Source organism: the organism of the source record quoted next, unplaced genomic scaffold (genome assembly GCF_019419815.1).
Source record: "Pyrus x bretschneideri cultivar Hongxiangsu unplaced genomic scaffold, Pyrus_bretschneideri_v1 Contig28, whole genome shotgun sequence".
Taxonomy (NCBI): domain Eukaryota; kingdom Viridiplantae; phylum Streptophyta; class Magnoliopsida; order Rosales; family Rosaceae; genus Pyrus; species Pyrus x bretschneideri.
This window is the reverse complement of record NW_025999590.1, coordinates 4840870-4864507: the sequence shown is the minus strand read 5'-3', so window position 1 is coordinate 4864507 and position 23638 is coordinate 4840870. Positions and strand designations below refer to the sequence as shown.

Below are 23638 nucleotides of genomic sequence, written 5' to 3'. Positions count from 1 at the left end.
CGTTCATCATACATCGTGCGATCATGTTTTTTTAAATATTATTTATGTTTAATTTTAATCAAATAATTTATAACCACACGATAAATGATTAAAATATAAGAATTCGATTCGAATGAAATCCAATTCCATTTAGTCATTCGCCCTGAAGGACAACGAGTCACACAACAAACATGACTCAGTCCCCCATTCCAACAAATAAAAATCGCCGAGTTGCCAACTCCTCCTCCTTCCTTTCCTCGTGGCTCCCGAAACAACTACTGTCTTTCTCTAGAATTGGACATATATACATTCACACACATATATAGATGATCTCCTCCACCTAATTCTCTTCATCAAACAATCTGAAATTTAATCCAATGGTTAAAATTATTATATCTTTTAAAGTAAATCTGTGTTTTTAACCATTGAATTAAATTTCAAAAACCCGAATTGCTTGACGAGAAGATCAGGGGGAAGGAATTCGGTATCAATCCCCTGCAGCTGCTTTCACATCCGCAGATTTTAGTGTCACTCAGTCAGACACTCACAGATTGATACACCCGTTTTGTACAATCACACCTGCATTTTCCCACGCGCATCCTGGGCTGTGAACACTAGTCGCCCTGCACTCTGCAATCTACTATTCCACTCTTCCTGTCCTCCTAATTGAGTCGCGTTGTATACGCACATTGTATGTACGTATTTGTAGAGCTACGGTGTATAATACGTACATGTACATGGGGTGTGGGTGAGAAAATATAGGAATGTGCTACCCATACACCCCATTTTACTTCTCACACACTCTTGATAATTTTTTTCCGTTGATATTCTTCAATTCATCCTATTCGACGGTTGAAAATTAAAAAGGTGTGTGAGAAGTAAAATGAAAGTGTGGATATCACATCTTAAAATATAATTTGTGGATGTGGGAAGAGGGAGGTACAGAGAGAGAAGCACAACCGTTTCGTACGGAGAATTTTCTGATGCCTCCACGAGGAAACGTAACAACCGTCGGATTTAAGAAATTTGGGTTTCACAGGAGAGGGAGAAGGCGATCGGACGGCCGAGCGCGGCGGAGGTGAACTGGTAGGGCAGGGGTGGGGTGGGAGGTTTATCTGATGTAGGATGCCACGCGGGATATAAAGTTGCCCCGATCCATCAAAAGATGGTGTGTGATCTAACGGCTGCGAGGGGACCGCAGATTGATGGACAGCGTGTGTTAGCCGTCGATGGTGGAATGACGTGAGGAGGGAGGGAAAGCATGGAAAAAAGCCTCGGTGTTTCCGTCTTTTGGGAACCAAGGTCGTGCTTTCTGGCTTCTGCGTTTGGCTTTCTGCTTTCCTTCTCTCTGTTCTCTCTCTGGTCCAAAATTCAAGCTCCGGTCTTTCTGGCTTCTTCGATTGCCTTCAGTTTCAACGTTTCCCATAAATGCTTTTGGGTGAAGCTGATGAATTCAATGAATGGGTTCGGATCATAAATAAAGAGAGAAATTGTTGGATTTAATTTGGTGGGTTTGGGTGGAAGAAAATTGGGTTTCTAATCGAATCGAGACATTGTTTTCAATCAATTAATGCGATCTAACTCTCCTCTCTCTCCATTTGACATTGTTTTCACGGGTCTCTCAGTCGCAGACACCCTTTTTCTTCCTTTTCTCTTTTACCCTTTACGTCTCTCTCTCTAGGAAGAACCTGATTCTCTGGGCACGAGGTGGGGAGCGCAGTGCTTTACATTTCAGTGGCTTTTTTACAAATCGCTTTGCCTTTAATCGCTTTTACCTTTGTCTTCTTCTTCTCCTCCTCCTCTCTGAATCTCCTCTGTTTCTGCTACTGCTTCTGCTTCTGCTTATTTTCTGAGCTCTCTTCACTCCCGCAGAAAAAACGGAGAGATATCTGGCAATCGATCGAAGCAACTGATAAATCGTCGATTTTCTCATTTTTTTGCTAAACAAATATAATAAATAAAATAAAAACCAAACCCCACTTTTTCGGTTCTCTTTCCGGCGACCTTTTCGTTTCGCTAAATAGCCATCGATACCCACAAAAAGAAACAAATGATAAAAAACTAAACACGAAGCTTTCTCTCTCCTCTCGCTCTCTCTTTCTCTTTCCACACGTTGTTCTCGCCCACTTTCTTCTTCAGCACCCTTGCCTCCACCTCATTACCCCCATTCCAGCATCTGGGTTCTGCTGTCTTTTCGTTTTCCTCACCTGGGTTTCTTCCATTTCATCGTTCTGCGATCCAAGTTTGAAGATTTTAGAGAGCTGAGCTCAAAATTTGCAGAGAGGCGAAGGATCTGTTCCTCGAGCTCAATCAGACGGTCCAGAATCCTTCAAATTCCAGATGTTAGTACCACCTGCCACCAAGCATCGAGACGTGAGACGTGGAGGAGGAGCCACTCGCTTCAAGCAATCTTCTGGACCCAGCAACACCACCACCAAGCTCTTTCCCAGTAAAATGCTAAAATCCCAATAAATATTTCACCGTTTTCGAATTTTTGGAATTTTCTCAGCTGGGAACATTCCAAAAAACGGCCGAGAAAATTCCAAAAGCCGCTTGATGGGTACTTGTCTTTATCTGTGTAGCTTTCTGATAAGAGCCTTGCAGATAATGCGTGCCTTCTTCCCTTATAATTATCACCACTATTTTCTCTGAGTAGTTGCTGTTCATTTATTTTGTTCTTCTGAAATTTTGAAGGTTTGGATGGTGGTGGGGACTTTGTGCTCTCTGGAAAATCAACGAAGAAAGAGAGGCTCAGAAAATTGAGTGCTCTTGGTACTGCAAAAACAACGAGCTTTGGAGACTGCGAAATGGGTTGCGACGTGCCTGACAGAGACGATGAGCTCCCCACTAAGAGATTTAAGCTTCCCAGAAAGGTTTGCTTACATCTATCGATTACCCAAAATCTTTGATTCGTGTTATTATTCCTCTGTTTTTAATTTTTCTTTTTTCTTCCCCAGTTCTTTGATGATTGCAATGGCGTTGATCTTGCCTCGGTTCCACGGAAGCTCCGATCAGGTATGTGGGTTTGAATTAACAGTGGAAAATTTTGCTCTTTTATCTTTGTTTTTAATTTCAACGCTAAATTTTCCATTTTTGAGTTAATTATTTTTTGGTTTAATTATTTGGGATTTGATTTCTTTGGTGGGTCTTCTGGGGAGTTTTTCGAGTTTGTTTTACTTTGGTTTAAGATGTAATTCTGGATTAGAAGTCAAGCAAAACCGAAGCTTTCCGCTTTTTCTTTCTTTTTCGAGAAGTAAGCTTTCCACTTTTATTAATTATTTATTATATTTGGGTCTGATATTTTGCCCTCCTTTTTTTCTGTAGTTTTACTTTTCCAAAAGAGATACTTTAATGGCTTTCAATGATTCGGGTCCCTTTCGGATTATGGGGAATTAAAAAAAAAAAAAATGAAACAGTTCCTGTGTTATTCTGTTGTATGAAGTATGAATGTCTTGTGCCTTTTTGAAATTGTTTATGCACTTGCAGCAATGAAGAAGCGCAATCGTGAATCTGCATCTCCCGCCCGGTCTTTACCAAATGCAAAGAAGGTGAGCCATACAATGCGTGGAAGCGAATCTCTGAAAAGGGATGGTGTAAATAAGTCCAAACCGTACTTGGTAGTCATCTCTGTCTGCTATTTCGATATTTTCGTTATGTTTGCCTTTTCTGTTCGCAACTCTAATGCATATACTCGAACTTACTTGTGAAGAAACAAGGAGGCTCAGAAATCACCAAAGATGAGGAAGAAGTTGTGGAGACGTTGTATGCTTTGGCAGGACTGTTTCCCAGAAACGATTCAAATGATGATAGTAAAGTAGACTCTGAATCGTTAGATGCAAATGCTTCAGCTTTGCCAGAGTCAAAGGAGAGTTTGACATCTGCATTTGAAGGTTGATTCGTAATTCACTTCTGAGAAATCTTCTTTTTCTTAAATATATGCCATTGTGCCAGATTGTTAATTTATGTGGTGGAATTGGTTTCTGCAGTTGGAAATGATAAATCGGGTTCAAACTCCCCCTTGAGAGCTACCAAGGCTGCCAGTCCATCAAATGTAGAAAGATTAGTAAAAGAAAATGATCAAGTTGATTGTTTGAACAAACCCAGTACTCAACAAGAGCCTGAGTCACCTAACAGCAGGAAATCAAGTATAAATTCAGATAATTCAGTTCCTCAAAGTCTGAATGTTTCGTCATTGTCAGTGAAAGTTGAGGGGTGCAATGAAAAGCATGCTACAAGCAGTGCTGTCAACTTTTGCATATCTGATCTAAACCTGGATAGTTGGTGGGTACTCTTCAACTTAATTCTGGCTTCCATCCCTGCATTATATTTCATTGTGTGTTTGTGTGTCCGCCTATCTGTTTCGTTTTTAAGCATTATCATATTTCTAATCTCCCAGCAGGTTAAAGCAGCCTGTGCAAGAGTTGTCCTCAATTCCTGAGAGAAAACCAGTAATAGCACTGGAGCTGGTAAGAATTAACTCATCAAGTCTAAGTCAAATATCGTTTGGTGAGATCAGTTTGATTTTAAGATTTGGGTTACTCTTCAGAGCACAACTGTTGGGGCTCAAATTGTACTGCACGATATGGACCAGGAAACAAAGAAAAATGGTATAGTTCTTGTTTGCAGCAAAGTCTTCACTATTGGTTGTAATTTCACTTTCACTTGTGAAAAGCCGTGTTTTAGTATTGCATTGCGTATCAATTTCTTCAAGATGACATCATATTTGGTTCTTTGATTCAAAGGTCCAGTATTGTGGCCTGGCTTGTCTTCAAGTGTCTCTCATGGTGCTAGGAATGATAGTCCATCATCATTGTCACAGTAATTGTCCTCAATCCTGAATAAATTTTCTAGATAAGTTTTATTTCTCTGTATTTTTCCCGTTTCTCATGCTTTTTATCCATTCAAGGTCTCCTGCTGCTAAAATTCCGCACTGGCTTGATGCTGCCTTGTCTACCTCAAGAGCTTCGGTCCAAAATGGTTCGTCTTTTGGAAAGGTGAAGAGAGGAATTTCAATTTTCTAATGATTCCATTGTATGATTATCAGCTATTTTAAAATTTGAATATGCGCCACTCTTTTCTTCTCAAATTTCAATACCATGTGAAGCTTCTGATTGAGGGTATGGTGGACTATCAACTATACAGGTGACTACTGTTCTCAATGGTAGAAGGTCGTGTAAGAAGTGCGCAGCTCATGTTTACATAAGTCACTTAATTCAGGCTTTACAAAACTCCGAGCGTAAAAATAAGATACAGCTACAGCCTAATCAAATGAGACCACATGAAGGATCAAAACAAGTGGCTTTTCTGGGAGTTAATATCAATGCTAAATCGAACAATGGTTTAAACGGGATTCTTTCTACTAGTAGTATAGGTACTTCTATTTCAGAAAAAAATTCAACCGAAGCTAAGAACGGTACACTGCAGCAGATGAAACTCCATCAAGATCAGCCACAGTTCGCCATGGGATCTTGGGCATACACTTCACCAAAGCAGGTAAGGCTTAGTGTTGTAATTGCTATTTATTCATCGCAGGGTTTTGATGATGTTCTCACTGGTTTCATTTCTTGCAGAGTATTGATTTCCTGTCATTGTCAGCTGGAGGTTGTGGCTCAGAAAGTAATAATAGTTTTAGCAGATCTAGAAACGGGATGGAGCCATCGTCACAATCCCAAGCTACTTATATCCATCCCCTCATGCAACGTCACACACTCGTTCCTTTCTCTTTGCCCCCGTCTCAGTACAGCTCTTCCGCTCACCCTAACAATCCTTCAGTGTCCCAGCAGGTTTTTCTGTTCTCCTTTAATTGTTTTCTTTTTATTCCAGTTCTTCTGTAAAGCTTAGATTCACTTTAATAGAACCAGGATTTAATCTTATACGCAACGGGAGGTTGAGAGGGACAACTGAGAGTTATCCTATTCATCTTTGACAAATTAAGCATACCTCTTACTATTTTAGGCCTATAGTAATAGTGTTGAAAATAAACATTGAATGCAAAGTACTAAAATTACAAAATAATACTTAATTGTAGGGCCAGATGCAGCTATCTCCATATCATGGCAACCCATTTTGTGGTCCTCAAGCAAGCCCCACAGCCTCGACAAAGCAGCAACCTCAACAGCAACATCTTCAGCTCCAACAGCATCAGCAGAGGCTTTGGGCCAATCACTTAGCGGCTCAGTACAGGCCGGTGGGAACTTCAGCGCCCGCAGTTCATGTTCCCGGTTGGCAAAATGGAAGGCAGGATATGATGCTGATGCCATGCAGCCAAGGTCTAATGTCTCCATCCCCTTCAACACTTGAACTTGTTGGTCCCAAGTACGCACCACTGTCTCAACAACAGCTAATGGCTGTCACTTCATCTTTTCCTCCCGGCAGGGTGAAACGACAGGAACACCACCTACCTTCTGTGTACGAGGAATCTGGAGGTGGATTTCGTGCTGGAAGTGCGATGCCACTGCAGTTGCTCTGCAGCGAGCGCCTCTAGTAAGTTCTGTTGGGAAGTAGCTGGTTCGTAAATTATTTCATTCTTTCTTCTGTTCAGAAGTGGGGACTTGCTGCTTAACTTTATCGCGACTCAATAAGATATGAACATGTATAAATGATCACCCGGCATTTCGGCCATGGCTTGATAAGCTGAGGCATTCGGTTCGTAGAAAAATTGCCCTTAGACTATTAGGCCGCAAAGGTTTTGTAGTAGTCATTTCACGAACATATTTGAGGCACATTGTTCATCTTTTACAAAGAAGATAATAGAAAAATTCGAAATGTTTGTGCTCTACAAAGTACATTGCATTGGGGATCAAATGTGGCTTGTGTTTCGGAAAATGGCTTCGGCTTTTCTAAATCGAAACAGAACTAATAATTTGGATGACTTGGGGAATAAAATTTAAGGAAAACTAATGAAAATAGTCTGAAAACTTTAAATTTTAACCAAAATGACAAAGTGTTGTAAGTAAATAATACCAAACGTGATTTTTTAGAGTAAAAATATCCTTAACGTTAAAAGTAAACAGCACCAAGTGTATTTCATTAAAACTTCCTAAAATTTAGCTTAGGTCTAAAGATTTTGGTAATTTTGGTTGATGTTTGGTCTCTTTCGTATTGCACTTCGTTTGTACAACGTTGTCTTGCACTCGAAGGACGTGATCTGATTTCAAGGCTATCGAAAGCATATTTCGTTTTGATTCCTCAAAAAGAGAGACCTACCTTCCACAGCAACGATATCTCAAATCAGTAACGCATTGTCGACCACACAACATAAGAATATGCAGGTTAATCAATGGATTTCACCCGATAACGGCCAGTTTTCCATGGGGTTATACATTGCTTGTTACAATCAAGTTAAACACCTGTAGAACTGAAAAGTGATCGAAAGGTCCCCGCGAAATGCATTTGGCAATACCGTTGGTCCGCGCAGCAGGATAGGAGCTCTGGCCTTAGCAACCGAAGCCAACATAACACGACCCCTGTTCCAAGCAATGTCAAAGAAAACTGATTTGTCTGCTAACTTGCACATACCCATTGTTCCATGTAAACTACAAAAGTGCCTATCTGGAAACAGAAAAACTGAAAAATACACGGTTGATCGTATATATGCCTTCAATTATACGAATATATATTTCAAACACAAATGACAAAATGGGGGAAAAACCGGGTACAAAGAAGATACGAAAAAGAGAAACCTTCAAGTTTAATTGACGTTTACTACACGAAAGGAATTCACACAACGAATGGCGATACAAGAATTGACTGAAACAATCCGCAGAAACAAAGAACCAATACTTCAATCCTAAAAACTTGTCACCCAAGGAAAATCTTCACTCTAGTTTTTCGAGTTCCCCCATTCTCTCTATTATCGCCTGCAAGCACAACAAAAAATTCATGAAACCAGATATCTTCGATGTTGTATGTTTGCATTGCCAATGATTACATAACATCAGTATAAACATGACGAGGCACAAAGCAAGGTAGTTATTGGGAAATAAATAGAGCGATCTAGCCAGGTTGGAGTGAGGATTTTGGTTTCTTGGTGTACTATACAAAACAAGGCAAGAGCTAGTGGGGAAGGAACGAGAAGACCCGTGAGGGGCAATCAAAGGCACATACTTTCACAAAATCCTGATACATGATTAACGATAAATCAGATCAAAGGGTCCCCGGACCAAAATGGATAACAAAAAACCAAGGTTTCTGTTGCCTGTCCCCATTCTAAACCAAGGTTTCTGTTGCCTGTCCCCATTCTAACAGCATACAAACGCAAAATGCAGGAGAAACAGAAGAAAAGCTACATTGATGACAAAACTTCACAAGAAGATAAATTCATAGACATTCTCATGGTCTTACCTTCTTGCTTGTTTCTTGGAGCTCTCCAGCAAGAATGAACTCATCAAGTATCAGATAGACCTTCCATAAATGAAAACAGAAAACATTAATCAGTAAGGTAACAAACAACCACACCCATATATACTCACGAGCGGGGAAGAAACTCTGCAACGCCAAGGTATTTACAACTTTAGGTATTGGCATCTACCATGCAGCCTGACTTGGTTACTGCCTAACATCAACTGACAGTAAGAAAACCGCAAGGTATGGTATAATGTTGGAGGAGAAAACAACGGGCTTGAATTCGCAAAAATCAACGGCTTCCAGTAGTATGGCCGATTCATTATTTCATATATATCTACTTCCACCACTATCCAAGTTAAGTTTCGTGAATAAACCAGCACGGGGTGACTACTACTAACTCGGGAACTAAATACGAAAGCAGATAATCACATCAAAACGAAGGCGAGAACAAGCAACGGACCTTGTGAAAGTTAAAGACCAAATCGAGCTCGCAAACATTGCTGAAAAAATGATCCAAAATTTCAACGAACAGATGAATGCATTCCAAGTATGCCAGTTCATTGTCAGTTATATCAACACACAGTGAGAAAAACAACCCTGCATATCTCCTGTATATAACCTTGTGTGTACGGAACTGCAAATTAATTTAGAAAATTAAATCTTTGCTTTAACCAAACTATTTTAAAAAAATCCCAACATAAAAAAAACAAATTAAATTACAAACCTCGACGAAATTTGTGAACTTGGGATCTCTGTTGACCACCAAACGATGAACCTGCAAATACCATCGAATTCAAAAACCCTAGAAATTTCGAAACTTGAAGCACAAATTGCAATTAAAAATTTAATATCAATTGAAATAAAGGGGAATTAGGTGTGGATCATACCTCGTATTCGACCTTGTGCTTCTCGGAATCCTCGAGAGGAACGTAGTACTTGGCTAACCGGGTCTTTCCCTGGCGGTTCTGTAACAGTATGAATCGGATCTGCCATACGAATCGGATCGGGTCAGATTTCGAAATCGAATCAAATAATACTGGAAATGTTTAGAGAGGAGTACCATTGTCGAAGCAAAATTGAAGAGAAATTAACAACAGAGGAACCCCAAACTCGGGGACGAAAGCTACCAACTTTTTTCTTTTCTTTTTGGTTTCTTTGTGCGATGTCGTTTCGGGGTTCCAATGAGTAGCGGGGCCGGTAAGAGAGAGAGGAAGAGGGAGAGGGAGCCAGCGTAGCTAAGTAACTTGGGTAGGGGAGACGTGTCTCCGTTGACGGTCTTGGTCAACGTAAACATTCAAAGAAGGAATTGACAGTTTTACGGAAGGTATAAAATTGTAATAAATTTATAAGATGAGGTATGATATTGATTTTTTTTAAAGATGGGTATGAAACTGTGACTAACGAAGTAATTTTATTTAATTTACCCTTAATTCACTCATATAAAACTCTTGTACTTTGTTGTCGGTCATCTTAGAATCGCACAATAATTGATTAACAACTCATAAAATAAATGACAAAATGAAGATTCTAAACCAATTGCTCATACCACACTCAGTAAATATTCTATATTCCGGAGGCTCAAAACAATTACTTGAGAAATCAAAATTCTTGCTAGTGATTTCACTAGAGTTTCTCGGTTATCAAAATGCTTGCTAGCGATTTCACTAGGTTTTTTGGATATCTAGAAAGGCAAATTTCGTTACACATGTTATTACTGAAATTTGATTGTCTAAGTTTAGATTGTGAAAGGAATTTATCTTGTAATCTTTTCTAGGTATTTGAAAGTTGGCAACTGGCAAAATGTTCCCAATAGTTTTCGGCTAGCTTAACAACTTAACAGCAATCAATAGTTAAGTCGTCACTGCAATAATTCTACTCTAAGCTACATTATAAGAGGAGGAAAATTTGAATTCACGTAGCTTATTTACCCACACAATCCACTACTTAAAAGCTCAATTTAAGTTACTTAATCAGATAGCGTGACTTATTTAAATTTAACTCTCCGTCTATTAATTAGAAAAATTTAGAATATCGTCAAAATTTGTGATTAAGATGAGTGTTTGGAGAACAATAGGGACTGGACGGATAAATCAATGTGGACTTGTGGATGTGAGACGCAACAACGATCTGTGCTTGGTGCTGTTAGGTCGAAATCGAATTGCTTGCAACATGTTTTTTCACAGTTTTTTAGTATATATCCTGTCCTAATATGCTTACCGTGACTTGGACCGCCAGCATTTCCTTTTTATATGTTCTCCCGTCCCATCAAATATTATTTTTTGTAAAACACAAGGTAAATGAAGAGGAATCTGGCCGAACTTAAGATCTTGTTAATATAGTTATTGATAATGATTAGTTGAGAGTGATTGATGATTCTCATCCTAAACCTTTTATTATTGGCTTAATTATTCTCCTTTTGAAATTCTCAAATTTTCATCAACCTTGAGTTGTGGTCGCCGATCAAATTTGACAAATTACCGTTCATGTGTGCCCTCTGATCTGTTCATTGGGTGCTAAAAGGGAGATTCGTCGGGTGCTACAAGGGAGAAGGGATTCCACACATTATTCGCTAAACGATTAATACGATGTCATGTTTTTTATATTTCTATATGATAGAGTTATTAGTCCGGAATGTCGCAATAAAGCGCCGAAATATGTAAGCGCTACTACTACTTGTGGATTGTAGTCCATGTTGGTAGTTTGTAGGCAAGCCCAACACTGGTATAGTTGGGTTGGAATTGGTGGATTTTGTTCTGTTGGTGTGTGTGTGTTGGGGCATTTGGCGAAGAGTCCCTGTCTATTACCGAAGTCCACGGAGCCACCCACCCACCGCCTTTCGCATTCACATATATTAACAGATATCTAGTGAAGTGGACGCGAAGAAACGAATTCAACCTCCCCACTCCCTCCTATAACCCCCCTGTGTGTCCCTCTCTCTCCCCCTCACTTGTAAGCCGTCAATCTAACCAGCCACCCCATCTGTCTCTCCCTCTCTCTCTCTCTCTCTCTCTCTCTCTCTCAAGTAGTACTAGTCCAAATAAAACACACATTCTTTCCTTTCATTCTTTCAACCCTAGGAGTGCAACATTTTACAAAGTGAACATGGAGAAAGAAGTAGGAGGAGGAGGAGGAGGAGGAATGCAAACGACGAGGACGAGGAGGGCGGAGATTGATACGAGGCGACCCTTCCGCTCTGTCAAAGAGGCCGTTGCGTTGTTTGGAGAAAAAGTTCTTGCCGGAGAGCTCTATGCCTCCCAGCTTAAACAGGTGCATCATTCATCATCAACCTTCATCACATTTCAATTTCATATCCTCCACCCCTTATGTAACATATGTTCCCCTTAATTTATTTAACCACATTGATAATTGCATTAGGCTTATCAGCTACGTTAAGGGTTACTACTTATGTTAACTAGCTTAGCTATCATGCATGTAAGTTTTTTTTCGGAGATTTTTCGTAATTTGCACGCAGTTTTAATAAAAAATTGTATTTCTAGTATTCATATGTTCTATCGTATTGTATTGTAATCAATATTTGTATGTATCCATGCATCATAGATTTCAACCTCTACAAAATGTAATTTCTTTGTTGGTCTTGCTAGAAGCTAGTCAATCATATATGCTTTGCTCGTGGCTGAGTACAACTTGTCCTTAATTATCATGTTTGGTGGAATATATAAAGCTAAATATGTATAGTTTGATATATTTAGGAGACTATGAGCAATCATCACGAGGCCTAATTCCTTATTAATCAGCTTTTTAGGGAATCTAATCTTCTTGGCTTTCATGTGAAGAGATGCCAAGTTATATGCTATGCACTTGCACTATACCTTCTTTTTCTTTTTAAATAAAATTAACTAATGTTTATTTAGAATTTAGGAGGGCTCACAAGCAAGCAAAGCAAGCATCCACGGTTCCTTTACTATTTGTTGCAGTATCAAATATCAGTATGACTCTTAATTGGAGAGATTCTAGAGTTGAGACTTTCGTGTCACGTCATTCGTACGCACAAGACTCATATAAAGAGGATATTTACAAATTTGGTTTCACAAGGACCATTTTGAATGGATCTAAATGCAGGGAGATCATGTTGTGTGTGACTATTAAAGTACAAGTGACGTGACATGAAAATTATTGTTCTGAAAATTTCTCCCCAAACTGTTTTACTTACATATATTTGACTGATAAAATTAAATTTTTAATTAAGGGATGCATTTGATTTCGATGCTAATTGGTTTTTTTGTAACATGATCCGTATATAGATGCAGAATGAAGCAAATGGAAATGGGCATCACCCCGCATTATCCAGAATTGGAACTGTGACAGCAGAACTAGAGGACACAAAACAAAGCCTCCAGAAAGCCAGAGAAGAAAGTGAGCTCATGGAAAACTGCCTCTCTTCTCTAAAACAGGAGCTCGATCGTACAAAGCAAGAGCTCCAGCAACTGAAGGAACGAGAGTACGAAAAACACTTCATAGAAACCGAGATTGAAGACGTCAGGATATTCGACGAAGACTCGACCAAGTTTGAAACCAAACCACAAGCATCTAGTGAGGAAGATGAAAGTTTTGAGTTCCAAAAGAAAAGGTATGTGACATTTGCAAATCCACCTTCCCTTGCGAAAGTGATGATTGCGCCAGGAGGTGTTGAGGAAACACTGCAAAGACACCCTTCTCTCAAGAAAAAGAAGAAGCCCTTGATTCCTCTGATTGCAGGGATCTTTTCTAAGAAGAAAGGAAGCTCCCCAGTTGCTTATGCTTGATGCAACATACAGGCACACACACACTTCTTGGTTCCAAGAAGATTGCATCCCAACTCTTTTCACCCTTTTTTTGTACAAGTCTATTTTCTATGTTTCAGTTCTTTTAATCCATTGCATATTTGGCTCGGGATAAGATAAAACTGTAACATTGTATGTCGATTGATTATACCACGTGACTGTGTTCTAGTACTGCATAATAATTTCTTAACGAAAATACCTAATAAATCAGCATCCTTCAATAGAGTACCTAATAATTTAGACCCTTTAAGCTTGCTGTTATGTTCCTTTTCATTTTCATTCTTAAACTAGGGACCTTTTTTATTTTTTATTTTTTATTTTTTATTATTTGAGTAGTGTATCCTTTGGTCAATTGAATGGGCCTTAATGAAATGGACTTTAATACAACGGGCCATATAAACATTGGGCTGGAGCCGCCGGACCAGGACCAGCCTAGTTATAGATGGACAGCCCGCAACAATATGTGCTTTGAGTCCTCGACATCCGACGACAAATACGGAGCACGACAAAAATTTTGATAAGATTGTCTAATTAGAGTAGCTCTTAAACTGGATAGAATCATCATGGAGAGATCTAATTAGAGTAGCTTTCAAACTGGATAGAATCATTATAGAGTAAGATGAGACCAAAGCACAAAAAATCTCATGCTTTTATAAGAGATTCTTTTTGAATAACGTGGTCATGGTGTTCTAATGAAAATTTTCTCCTCTCAAATCGACTAGAAACAACATTCATTTCGCTTTTTAGGATTTTTTTTTTTTCTTTTCAAAATTCAACCCAGCTCCAGTGAAAATAAATACAATGAGAAATAATTTAAACAAAACTAATGCATGCATTCAGAAAAATATGGATATGTTTAGTAAAGGTTGTTTTAATTTTCATGAATATGTTGGAGGATATATAGCGCAAGCAAACTGAAACAGTACGTTGTAGGTTTAAATCCCACATTGTAAGAGACATGAATAGCAAGCAAATCAAATATTTAACGTGCAACTAGATAGGAGCGTTTATCGTTACACCGAAGTCACAGTACATGTTATTTTGATGCGCTTGGGATAAAAACAAAGATTGCAAATTAATTATAAGATAAAATGAGGCAAATATTAAACACAAGTAGTAACCAAACCATATGTGATATGTGATATTGAGATTGATGCTTGGGAATGATATATCAAACCATAACGTTGAATTCTCCATCATCCAAACTGCCCTCTTGGCTAGAAGATGACTTGTTAAAGAACTCGATGCAGTCAGCGATGGCCTCGTTGTAATGCGAATGCGACGAGTAGTACGAACTGCATGAAGTCTTCGGAGGCTCAAATCTGTCACAGCTACTGTTCCTTGGCCTGGTAGTGCTCGTAGCTCCCGACGAGGACGTGTCTCTGGCCGATCGAGACGGGACAGAAAACACGAGCCTCATTATTATCTTCCTGAAGCGGTTGAAGATTTTCATCGCAGACAAGTTCAGCTTGGGAGGTTGACGATGAGGGTCTGAGCTTTGGCGATGGAGGAGGGTTTCTTGACCTACTTGTATAATAAAGCTGTGGTTTCTTGGAATATTATGCAGCATTGTATTCTCTGTGATTTTGTCCTCCGGGAAATGGAATGCTATCATGGGAGGGTGTCTGTCTTATAAATATAAAATGGGGGAGAGAGATGAGGGTGTGAAGTTCCGGAGAGAGTTTTCAGTGTGTCGGAAATACAGTTTGGTAAACCAAGTGTCACAATACAATTGGTTCGAAACTTGAAAAAAAAAACATTTCAATTAATTGTATTATGACACTTAATGTATCAAACTATGTTTCTGGCACACTGAAAATCTTCTAGAAGTTCCATGGTGTTGATGTTATTCTATATATTTGGGAAATTAAACTCTCTCAAGCCTCAAGGATGATGATGAGCATGCACATTCGGAGTAGGCAATGGCGTTCTCCATGTGCTAAAATCATTTGCAGGGGCATCACTTGTCCTCATGAGATGAGATAGCTTTTGTTAATTAATCACAACAAAAGCCCTCCTTAATTATATATGATTAGCCTTCAACTTAATTAAAACGCTAGAGTTCAACCTAATTTTCCACTTCTTACTTGCTCATGATTCTTTTCAAAGTGATTAACTGATTTAACACACACAGAGTTTTAGAAGGCGCGCATACGTTTGGAATTCGTTAGTGCTTCTTCATAAAACGTTTTTATGACCTAAAAACACTACTAAGTAGATGCTTTTGATTGCACTTATCCATAGCCTAAGTAATCCTCAAATTAATGAGAAACAGGTAAATGATTATTTGACTCATGTTCATTAGTAAGTAAAAGAGACATGCCAAAAATTTACCATTCATTTTTTAGCTTTATGTTAGCTAGGTACCTGCTTGCCTGAGGAAAGCTAACCCTAATCATTGCCTTTCTATTAGTCAATTCAACACAATAAAATCAAAAGATGTGAATCAGTTTCTAGCTCAAGTTCATATCCAGGTGGTCCAGACCCTATCAGTTTCTAGCATCACAAATGGTCCTGCAAAGGCAAAAGAAACGAAGATAATTAATAATTGTTTATGGTAAAACAAAATAAGAAGTATTCGTTGATTTGTCTTCCGAACTTTTATAGAGCAGTCAATTTCTCTTTTTAGCTAATTATCTCATAAATTTTAAAAATTAGTCAATTTCCTCCTTGAACTTTAATTTTAACTAATTATCCCCACGAACTTTTATAAATAGTCAACTTCTCCCCTTACGTTAGATTATAAAATTTTCATCCAATGCTTCATTCATCTAATTTTTATCATTTTTGCCCTTATATAGTTGTCATGCATGTGTTGTCCGCGAGAACGAGATGGATGGAATATTGGATGAAAAATTTTAAAATCTAACACCGAGAGGAAAATTGGTTATTTATAAAAGTTCAAAAAAGTAATCAGCTAAAATTAAAGTTTCGGAGAGAAATTGACTAATTATAAAAATTCGAGGTAATTGGCTAAAGTTAAAATTCAAAAAAAAATTGACAATTCTATACAAGTTGGGGAGGAAATCAATAAATATGCCAACAAAAAAATGGGTATATTATTTGGATAGATGATGAGCTTGTGAAGAGGGATAATTCAGATGATGTGGAGGGCCAGGGTTTGTTCTAATGATATTTGGACAACATCATAATTGTGTTTAATTGGTACTTTCTTCCTTAAAGTAAAGAAAATGTACTAATCATGAGCTAAGCAAGCACCCGTCCAATGAACTTGATAACCGGACTAAGTGAAGTCATCCCTTTTTAAACAAAAAAAATTAGTTCCAAATACCTTTTCATAATTGTGTTGTTAATTGTTAATACAAACCAGACTAGGTGAGGTGAGAGGTACCTCTGATGGATTTGATACAATTTCTGAAATTTATTTTTGTTGCTACTTTTAATGACAAAATATGTTTGTTTGGGCTGTAGGTGTCCGCTAATCAACTGAAAACCATAATGTGTTTTGTTTATGGGCTCCGGATGAAGCGTATTTTGAGCCTGATAGCGGGGCATGAGGAAATTTCGAAAAATACACCTAGGGTGTCCAATGCAGAAGGACATGACAATTGACAAGGAAAATCAAACAATAATTCTTCGTTGGAAAACAACTAGCAAACTTTAGAATTCAATATGAAGAAAGAGAGAAAACTTGTGTTTATTTAACAATGTCAAAAGATTACAAACCTAAAGCCAAGACAACATATTATAATATTCTCATTTTTTTGTCATTAGTTAAGATGTGGGGGTGGAGAGACTTTTCAGTGCGGCCGGAACACGTAATGGTATATCACGTGTTATTATACAACTGGTGGGATATATTTATTAAAGAATAAAACTTCACACCACTTATATAAAAACACGTGGTGTACTACCCGTGTTCCAGTCACAATGAAAAATTTCTTCTGGGAGTGGGGGTTTCTAACATTTTATGAGGTGGGTATTGACTTGGCTATAGTGCTATTGTGCTAGACATATCACGACCCAAATATTCAATTGAAACACCGAAATCAAGGCATGTTGGCCGACCCTTAAAAGGTGATGAAGCCATAATCTAAAAATGAGTAATGCTATAAATTAATACCACAGCTAGAACTAAACTAATTTCTCAAGCATAGGGCAAAGCGCCTAAATGATTCGAAAGAGCGTAACAAAAATAGTCTCTCGCCGAAAACCCGATGTAGTTCGGAAGGGGCGTCCCCAAGTAAACAGAAACCCCCATAATGCGAAAAGAACCGAAAGGATGCATTTGAGTTGATGAATATTCGGCTGGTTACTAATACTAATCAAACATCTGCTGGTCCCGGCTGATCTCACTTCCAATAACTATCAACCTGTCAATGCATGCTAATCTACTAATTAATTTGTTAGTAGCTAACACTAACTAGTATAAGTACGATTAGTTGGACTGTCAATCAAGCTGTAGGAGGAAGTTTGGCACGAGCCTTAATTTGAAATTACAGTTTCAGTATGGACTATGGACCGCCACTGATCTGTCATTAACATGATTGTACGTGCAAGATTTGTCAGTAATCTCAACGAGGATTGCATTAAACATGATTTTTGGGAAACCCTACTTGTTTCTAATTATATATACTATCCGCCATAACTATTTTATCTTTGTTTTAATCTTGCAATGAGCGATCACTACGTTGAAGCCATAAATTAATCGGCTTTTGGACAGTTCAATTCAAACACTCCAACCAATGAGAAGTAATAGTTAGTGTGCATCTGCTCGCGCATGTTGCATGTGCATGCAATTATCATCTGCCAACTATATATGCATTGTTCTATTACTATCGTGACGTTTCAATACAATAATATTATACATATGTATTTATCACTATGACAGCGGTGAACTTGTTCTACATCAGTTAATTACTTTGGAGTTGGTGATGACTAAGTTCGTGACTTGGTGAGTTTTTGTTTATTGGTCAAACTCAAACATGAACTCCTCCATCAAGACATAACTACGTGCAGTAATAGTTTAAAAGAAATGTTAGGTAGACTAATTTTTTAGACCACATTGTAAACCACCACACTATGTCATATGATTTAAATAGATAGTCTCTCTAGTATTATCCATAATTTAAATAAAGAATCCAACCATCAACAACTACATCATATAATTTACAAAATACGATTCAAATCAATAATCTCTCTAGAATTACCATGCAGTAAATTCAAAGATTATCTCACGTGTGGCCCCTATCATTAGTCTTGGACTCCTGGCTTAAGTGGGGTACGAATCTTGCTTTTAGAGTTAAATAACCCCCGAGCTACAAAATTACAAAGTTTGTCAATAATCTAATTACAATTGAAACCCACCCCCCAACCCTTCCCCCTAAAAAAGAAAAAAAAATTAATTACTAATTGACACTTTAACTGGAAACAATTATTGCTCATTTTTGTTTACTAAATATTGGTCATGGGGCTTTGCCTTTCAAGTGTGAGTAAGACCTCTCATGAATTTAAACGTGATGACTCATATAAGGAGACCCAGCACGAAATAAAGACTAGTTCTTGGTTTAGGTGCGTGATTTTGACGCTGATGATATAAGCTAGCCAGGCATCCATTGAAGATTGACAGATCAACATATATATATATATATATATATATATATATATATATAACACCTACGTTTTGAATGTTGCAATTGCTTTGAATATTCATCGATCACATGAATTTTCATTGTTTTCAGCAGATTAAAAACATTAAAAAGGACAAGAACAAGATAGTTTCTAGATACACTAATTTTAAATTAGCTTGCCCATATGATAAAACAGTTTAACAAATATTCTTGGAGTTGAGCAGTTGAACTAAAGCTGCTAAATCCATTAAACAAACCTATAATCTAAACAAAACCAAAAACAAAAACAAAAACAAAAAAAGAGGTAGGCCTCACTAGCATCACCATGTGAAAATGATGCAGAAAAACATGTATATACACGAACACATAAAAAAAAAACGAAAAAGAAATAAAGTAGTAGAAGTTAGCAAAGTTGACCTTTGATATTAGTCGATACAGCACGCTCTAAAAAGAAAAAGAACTTCCTTTCAACGAGATAACACTATGATGGTATTCTAAATCAATCACCATTATATCAGAATGTGTTTAAATTCACCGTGATGTATGATTGACTTAGTATACCGTGTCAATAACATATACTGACAATGTAATGAAGATAACTAACGCATTATACGACTTAAACTACAACGTTAATCACGACTCCATAGCCTTGTAAATGACTACGAAGCATGAGAGGATGGCCTTCGGATTATAAACAACAAGTTCCTCGAGATTGGAGTAGATTCCAGCGAATCCGGCTACAGAATCGTAGGAGCCAGCAGCAGCCGACAGTTGGGACAGGCCATCCTCCTCCGGTGGCGCATCGTCCGCAATGCGCCTGACCCTGCCCGCAATGACACGGCACACCAGCATGGCCCTGCGCCCGTCCGTACAATTAAACGAGTCGTGAGCCCTACCGCTGCTGGCAGTGGTCCGCACTCCCTTGCTCCCACCACCTTGATCACCTCCCGCCACTGCTTTGCCTTGAAAGCCGTGACGGATGATCGTGCACACTCCGCAGCCAGGTACGGAGTCGCACAGGCTCGACGAGCCACGTCCACCGAGCGTGCACGAGATGCTGGTGCAGTGGAACCGCAACAGCTCGTTCCCGTCTGCCGCGCACCTAGGGTTCTTCCGCGTGCTTGTCAGCGCACGGTTCTTCACTGCATCACGGCAGTCCTCGAACCGTTGAATCGTACGCTGCGTGTTCTGTACCTTTAGTATGCGTTCGATCTTGCAGATGGGGATGTCTTTCTTGAGCCAGCTCGATTTGAAGATTATTTCCACGATATTTCGGCCGGAATCTTCGACGCCCAGCTCCGACACTGTACAAATAAAAGTTAAGATATTATTATTTTTAGATATTTTTATATTATGGAACCTTATTCAAATATAGTAAACTTATAGAATTTGTAAAAGAAAAAGAATTATATTAATGATAGTATTTATTTTCTACTTGTCGGTGGGGTCGTGATGGTTGAGTTTTGGAGAGATTTTTCAGTGTGATCGGTACACAGAATGAAACACCACGTGTCATAAGATATGTGTGTTAAAAAGTTAATAACTTAAAAAATAAAATTTCCCACCACTCCTATTAAAATACGTGATATACCACTTGTGTTCCTGTCACAACTAAAAACTTTTCTGAGTTTTGAGTCTTTGACGTCACAAGTGGGGTAAATGATGTTAAGAAATTGAAAACTTTCAATGTCCGGAACATGATTAGTACACCAAGTGTACTAATACATAATTTAAACTTGATGAATCAGACTATATTCTTGACACATTAAAAAATCTTTCATAAAAAACAAAATATGCATGAAAACAAGTTACTATCAAATAACGTTCAAATTATCTTAATAATACATCGTTATATATTATAGAACTTTACATAAAACATTGTATTATTAGGCGGGATACAACAAGTTCATCTCCCAGTTATTTAAGGCAGGCCACCTTACAAATGAGGATCATTTATTTGGTTGTGCATGGACAGCTGTAGGTTTGTACTCTATGAAGTTGACTGCCTTTATGATTAGTTATATGCTAGATGCAAGACTCGCGGCAAATTAAGAAGCACAATTTTTTATTCATGCATGAAAAAAAATATATTTCATTGGATTCTTTTCTCTTTTACCAGTATTTTTTAATAAAATGATATTCTAAATCGCTCAAGCTTACGAAAAATAAAATTCAAATTAACGATAAGAAAATATATACATTATTTTAATTAACTGACTTAAAACACAATTTTAGCTCAAAATTAGCTTGTAAGAATGCACAAAGTTTTAGCCAAACAAAGAGGCTATCAATAAAATATCAAAAACTATATATGGAGACGTAGTTGCGTGCACTTTATCACATATAAGCCATATAAACTCACTATTTCTATGTAAAAAAATTAATAAAATGTGATGGAAAATTGAAAGAATAAATCATGGAGAAAAGCATATTGCCTATAAAATAAATAAACCATGAAATAATTAAAGGAAATTCAGCGTGAAAATGATTAATTCCGTGTGAAAAATAGATTATGTAGTACCAGCATGGCGAATTGCTTGGTGATGCTCCAAACTCTCCATCTTTGGGAAGATCTCTCCACACTGAGAGCAAGCACAAATAGTAGACCTAGGAACTGGGTACCTGTATAAACATAAGAGTATTTTAATTTTTTTTAAGTGGTATTTTAGACTATATTTAAATCTAAATTATGGGGATAAAAACTCGAACTTCAGTGAAAAAAATGAGATACTACTCTAACTAAGTTAGCTAAATTAAGGTCTATAAATAAAAAATGTGCAAATTAATATCTACCTGCTAGGGTCAACGATCATGTGGCACTCGTAACACCCAGAGAGCTTCCGGAATTGCATTCCTCTGGAGGATGATGACGTCTGGTAAGCAGCAGAAGAACCAGAACCGTTGGATCTGATTGACCGAGTTGCAGGTTTCCGAGCCAGTAACCCGGTTTCCTGACCCAGCGTGCTACTCTCGGGCGACGAGCTGTCACCTCTGTGAACGACCCTAGTGTTCCCATGAACGACATCTCTGAAGCTGCATATGGAGCTGCAGGATGACCCCAGCTTCGAGTAGCCTCCACCGTGGTCGGCAGCTGCGCCACCGACAATATTATTTTTCGATGGGTCGTGTACTCTAGACCCTTCGATCTGTTTGCAGGTCAGAAGGTTCTTGATGTGGTCCCATGAGGAGGAGGAGGAGGAGGACGGTGGTTTTTGCTGCTTTTTGTTGGTTGAAGACGACTGCTTTTGCCTGCGTTTTGATGGTGGCGTTTCTTTCTTCTTGGGCTCTGTGGCCTCTGGTGCAAAAGGGAAGAGAGCCATAGGAAAAAGTAGATCGCCAAGAAATTAAAGAAGTGATATTTTAGAATTGGAGAACGAGGTATCTGCTCTTCTCATATATATGAGAGAGAGAGAGAGAGAGAGAGAGAGAGAGAGAGGACTTAAGACTTTTTTGAACTTTGATAGCTTTGTGTAGTGGAGCTGTGGAAGACGGATCCGAGATGGGTAAATAACTAAACGCAAAAGCGCATCTGAGGGTTTGGGCAAACTTTTCTATATATGCAGCATGTAAACTGCTGATTTAGTCTCTAATTAAATTATTATCTGAGTGAAAGTTAAAATTTTAAATTTTTTTTTTTCAAAATAATTAGTCTTTAAACTAATAAAATCTGCTAATTACATCCTAATATTAGATTTGAAGCAATTCTATTCAATTTTTCTTCAATTTAAGTCATGTGATTTGTATGTGACACACTTTAAAAGGTAAACTAATAAATTTTCATAGTTTAAGGACTACTTTTTTCAAAGATATAGTGTATGAAGTTAACCTTCAGGGTAAATTAGACTTTAGATTCATAAATTATATGCAACGTTAAGAGCTCATAGGCAAGACAAGACGATGCCCTTTAAAATGTGTCATGTGACTTAAGTTGACAAAAAATTGGATAAACTAGCTTTTATATAATATTAGGGATGAAATTAGCAGTATGAATTAAGGGACTTATTTTATCCAAAAATAATTCAGGGGCCTAATTTTCATCATGGTGATAATTCATGCGGTTCACCCTATGCAATAACAACTACAACACGGTCACTTGGCGTTATAATTTTTGTGAGTTTAATATAGGTAGATGATACAATAGATATATTTTATTTTTAAGATATATTAATAAAAAGATTCACATTATAATTTAAGTGAAATGGTAACACTGCATGACATGATTCATATAAATGTTACTCATAATTTAGGACAATTGATCAAAACTTTTACATCGAGTTCAAATCTTTATAATGGTAAATTAGTATAAATAAGATATTATCTTGTAAAAAGAAATATTATTATTCAGACGCTCAAAACTGACATTCTTGTTAACACATAGTTTTATAGAATTGTATGCCACTATTGTATGTGAGACTTGTGAGGTTACACACTCTCTCTAATGTAAGTGGTGCCACATACAATGGTAGGATGCACCTTTATTAGATAAAATATCAATGATTTTTTGTTTCTAATTAGTTTTATGTTGAGAAAATTCTACTGTGCTCCGATTTGTGGTATGTACCGAAGAATGGAGGATCAATATCAGTGCCTTTTTGGGTAATAAAACATTTTTATCTTCTTTTTCTGATTACCTACTATGTTTGTCTTATGTACAAAGAAGTAGAACCTTTGAAGCATAAGGAGGTTAACCTTGTCATTAAGTCGACTCAATCAACGGTTGATTGAGGGGTACTTGAATGCGGTGGGCCAGAAGAAGCAAAGAAGGATAAAATACTTGTTCATGTGCGATGTGGTTAGTCGGCTTGTCGTGGATTTGGAGATCATATGTGCTTGTATGCTGTCTTATTGGAGCCTTTCTCTTGTGCTTTCTTGGTCTTTTGTTTATTCTCTTCTTCAACTCACGTTCTTCAACTTCATTTGCACTGAAAGTTTAAAGTTTTG

At 37.8% G+C, this 23638-nt stretch overlaps 4 protein-coding genes across 5 annotated transcripts; 2 read left to right on the top strand and 2 right to left on the bottom strand.

The window, feature by feature from the left end:
* Window positions 1-1286: 1286 nt before the first annotated feature.
* On the top strand, window positions 1287-6463 carry LOC103927813. The gene is made up of 13 exons (XM_048588161.1): window positions 1287-2428; window positions 2674-2852; window positions 2937-2994; window positions 3466-3527; window positions 3689-3869; window positions 3966-4260; window positions 4376-4445; window positions 4526-4586; window positions 4722-4797; window positions 4886-4973; window positions 5122-5472; window positions 5550-5762; window positions 6008-6463. Exons 1-13 carry the CDS (start codon window positions 2320-2322, stop codon window positions 6461-6463), a joined length of 2199 nt encoding a protein of 732 aa, XP_048444118.1. The 5' UTR covers window positions 1287-2319.
* A 1083-nt stretch (window positions 6464-7546) lies between these two features.
* On the bottom strand, window positions 7547-9547 carry LOC125479163 (AP-2 complex subunit sigma). Its single transcript, XM_048588219.1, has 6 exons — window positions 9386-9547; window positions 9213-9311; window positions 9050-9100; window positions 8786-8959; window positions 8323-8382; window positions 7547-7838 (listed from the first exon to the last, which is right to left on the bottom strand). The coding sequence occupies exons 1-6, from the start codon at window positions 9386-9388 to the stop codon at window positions 7797-7799; spliced, it is 429 nt and encodes a 142-aa protein (XP_048444176.1). The 5' UTR covers window positions 9389-9547; the 3' UTR covers window positions 7547-7796.
* Window positions 9548-11221: 1674 nt separating this feature from the next.
* On the top strand, window positions 11222-13313 carry LOC125479331 (WEB family protein At1g75720-like). 2 transcript variants are annotated; one of them, XM_048588533.1, is made up of 2 exons: window positions 11222-11592; window positions 12594-13313. In XM_048588533.1, the coding sequence occupies exons 1-2, from the start codon at window positions 11428-11430 to the stop codon at window positions 13086-13088; spliced, it is 660 nt and encodes a 219-aa protein (XP_048444490.1). In that variant the 5' UTR covers window positions 11222-11427; the 3' UTR covers window positions 13089-13313. The 2 variants fall into 2 exon arrangements, with proteins under 2 accessions (XP_048444490.1, XP_048444489.1); XM_048588532.1 differs by having other exon boundaries at window positions 11229-11592; window positions 12588-13313.
* A 5778-nt stretch (window positions 13314-19091) lies between these two features.
* On the bottom strand, window positions 19092-22208 carry LOC125479151. The gene is made up of 3 exons (XM_048588194.1): window positions 21491-22208; window positions 21219-21319; window positions 19092-20001 (listed from the first exon to the last, which is right to left on the bottom strand). Exons 1-3 carry the CDS (start codon window positions 22015-22017, stop codon window positions 19331-19333), a joined length of 1299 nt encoding a protein of 432 aa, XP_048444151.1. The 5' UTR covers window positions 22018-22208; the 3' UTR covers window positions 19092-19330.
* Window positions 22209-23638: the final 1430 nt, after the last annotated feature.

Coding starts and splice junctions, on each gene's coding strand:
- LOC103927813 (XM_048588161.1), top strand. CDS start 2,320: ATGTTAGTACCACCTGCCACCAAGCATCGAGACGTGAGACGTGGAGGA. Junction 2,853..2,936: donor GATTTAAGCTTCCCAGAAAG/GTTTGCTTACAT, acceptor TTTCTTCCCCAG/TTCTTTGATGATTGCAATGG. Junction 4,446..4,525: donor CAGTAATAGCACTGGAGCTG/GTAAGAATTAAC, acceptor GTTACTCTTCAG/AGCACAACTGTTGGGGCTCA.
- LOC125479163 (XM_048588219.1), bottom strand. Junction 8,960..9,049: donor AGTTCACAAATTTCGTCGAG/GTTTGTAATTTA, acceptor ATTAATTTGCAG/TTCCGTACACACAAGGTTAT. Junction 8,383..8,785: donor TGGTCTTTAACTTTCACAAG/GTCCGTTGCTTG, acceptor CATTTATGGAAG/GTCTATCTGATACTTGATGA.
- LOC125479151 (XM_048588194.1), bottom strand. CDS start 22,017: ATGGCTCTCTTCCCTTTTGCACCAGAGGCCACAGAGCCCAAGAAGAAA. Junction 21,320..21,490: donor ATGATCGTTGACCCTAGCAG/GTAGATATTAAT, acceptor ATGTTTATACAG/GTACCCAGTTCCTAGGTCTA. Junction 20,002..21,218: donor CCAAGCAATTCGCCATGCTG/GTACTACATAAT, acceptor TTATTTGTACAG/TGTCGGAGCTGGGCGTCGAA.
- LOC125479331 (XM_048588532.1), top strand. CDS start 11,428: ATGGAGAAAGAAGTAGGAGGAGGAGGAGGAGGAGGAATGCAAACGACG. Junction 11,593..12,587: donor ATGCCTCCCAGCTTAAACAG/GTGCATCATTCA, acceptor ATCCGTATATAG/ATGCAGAATGAAGCAAATGG.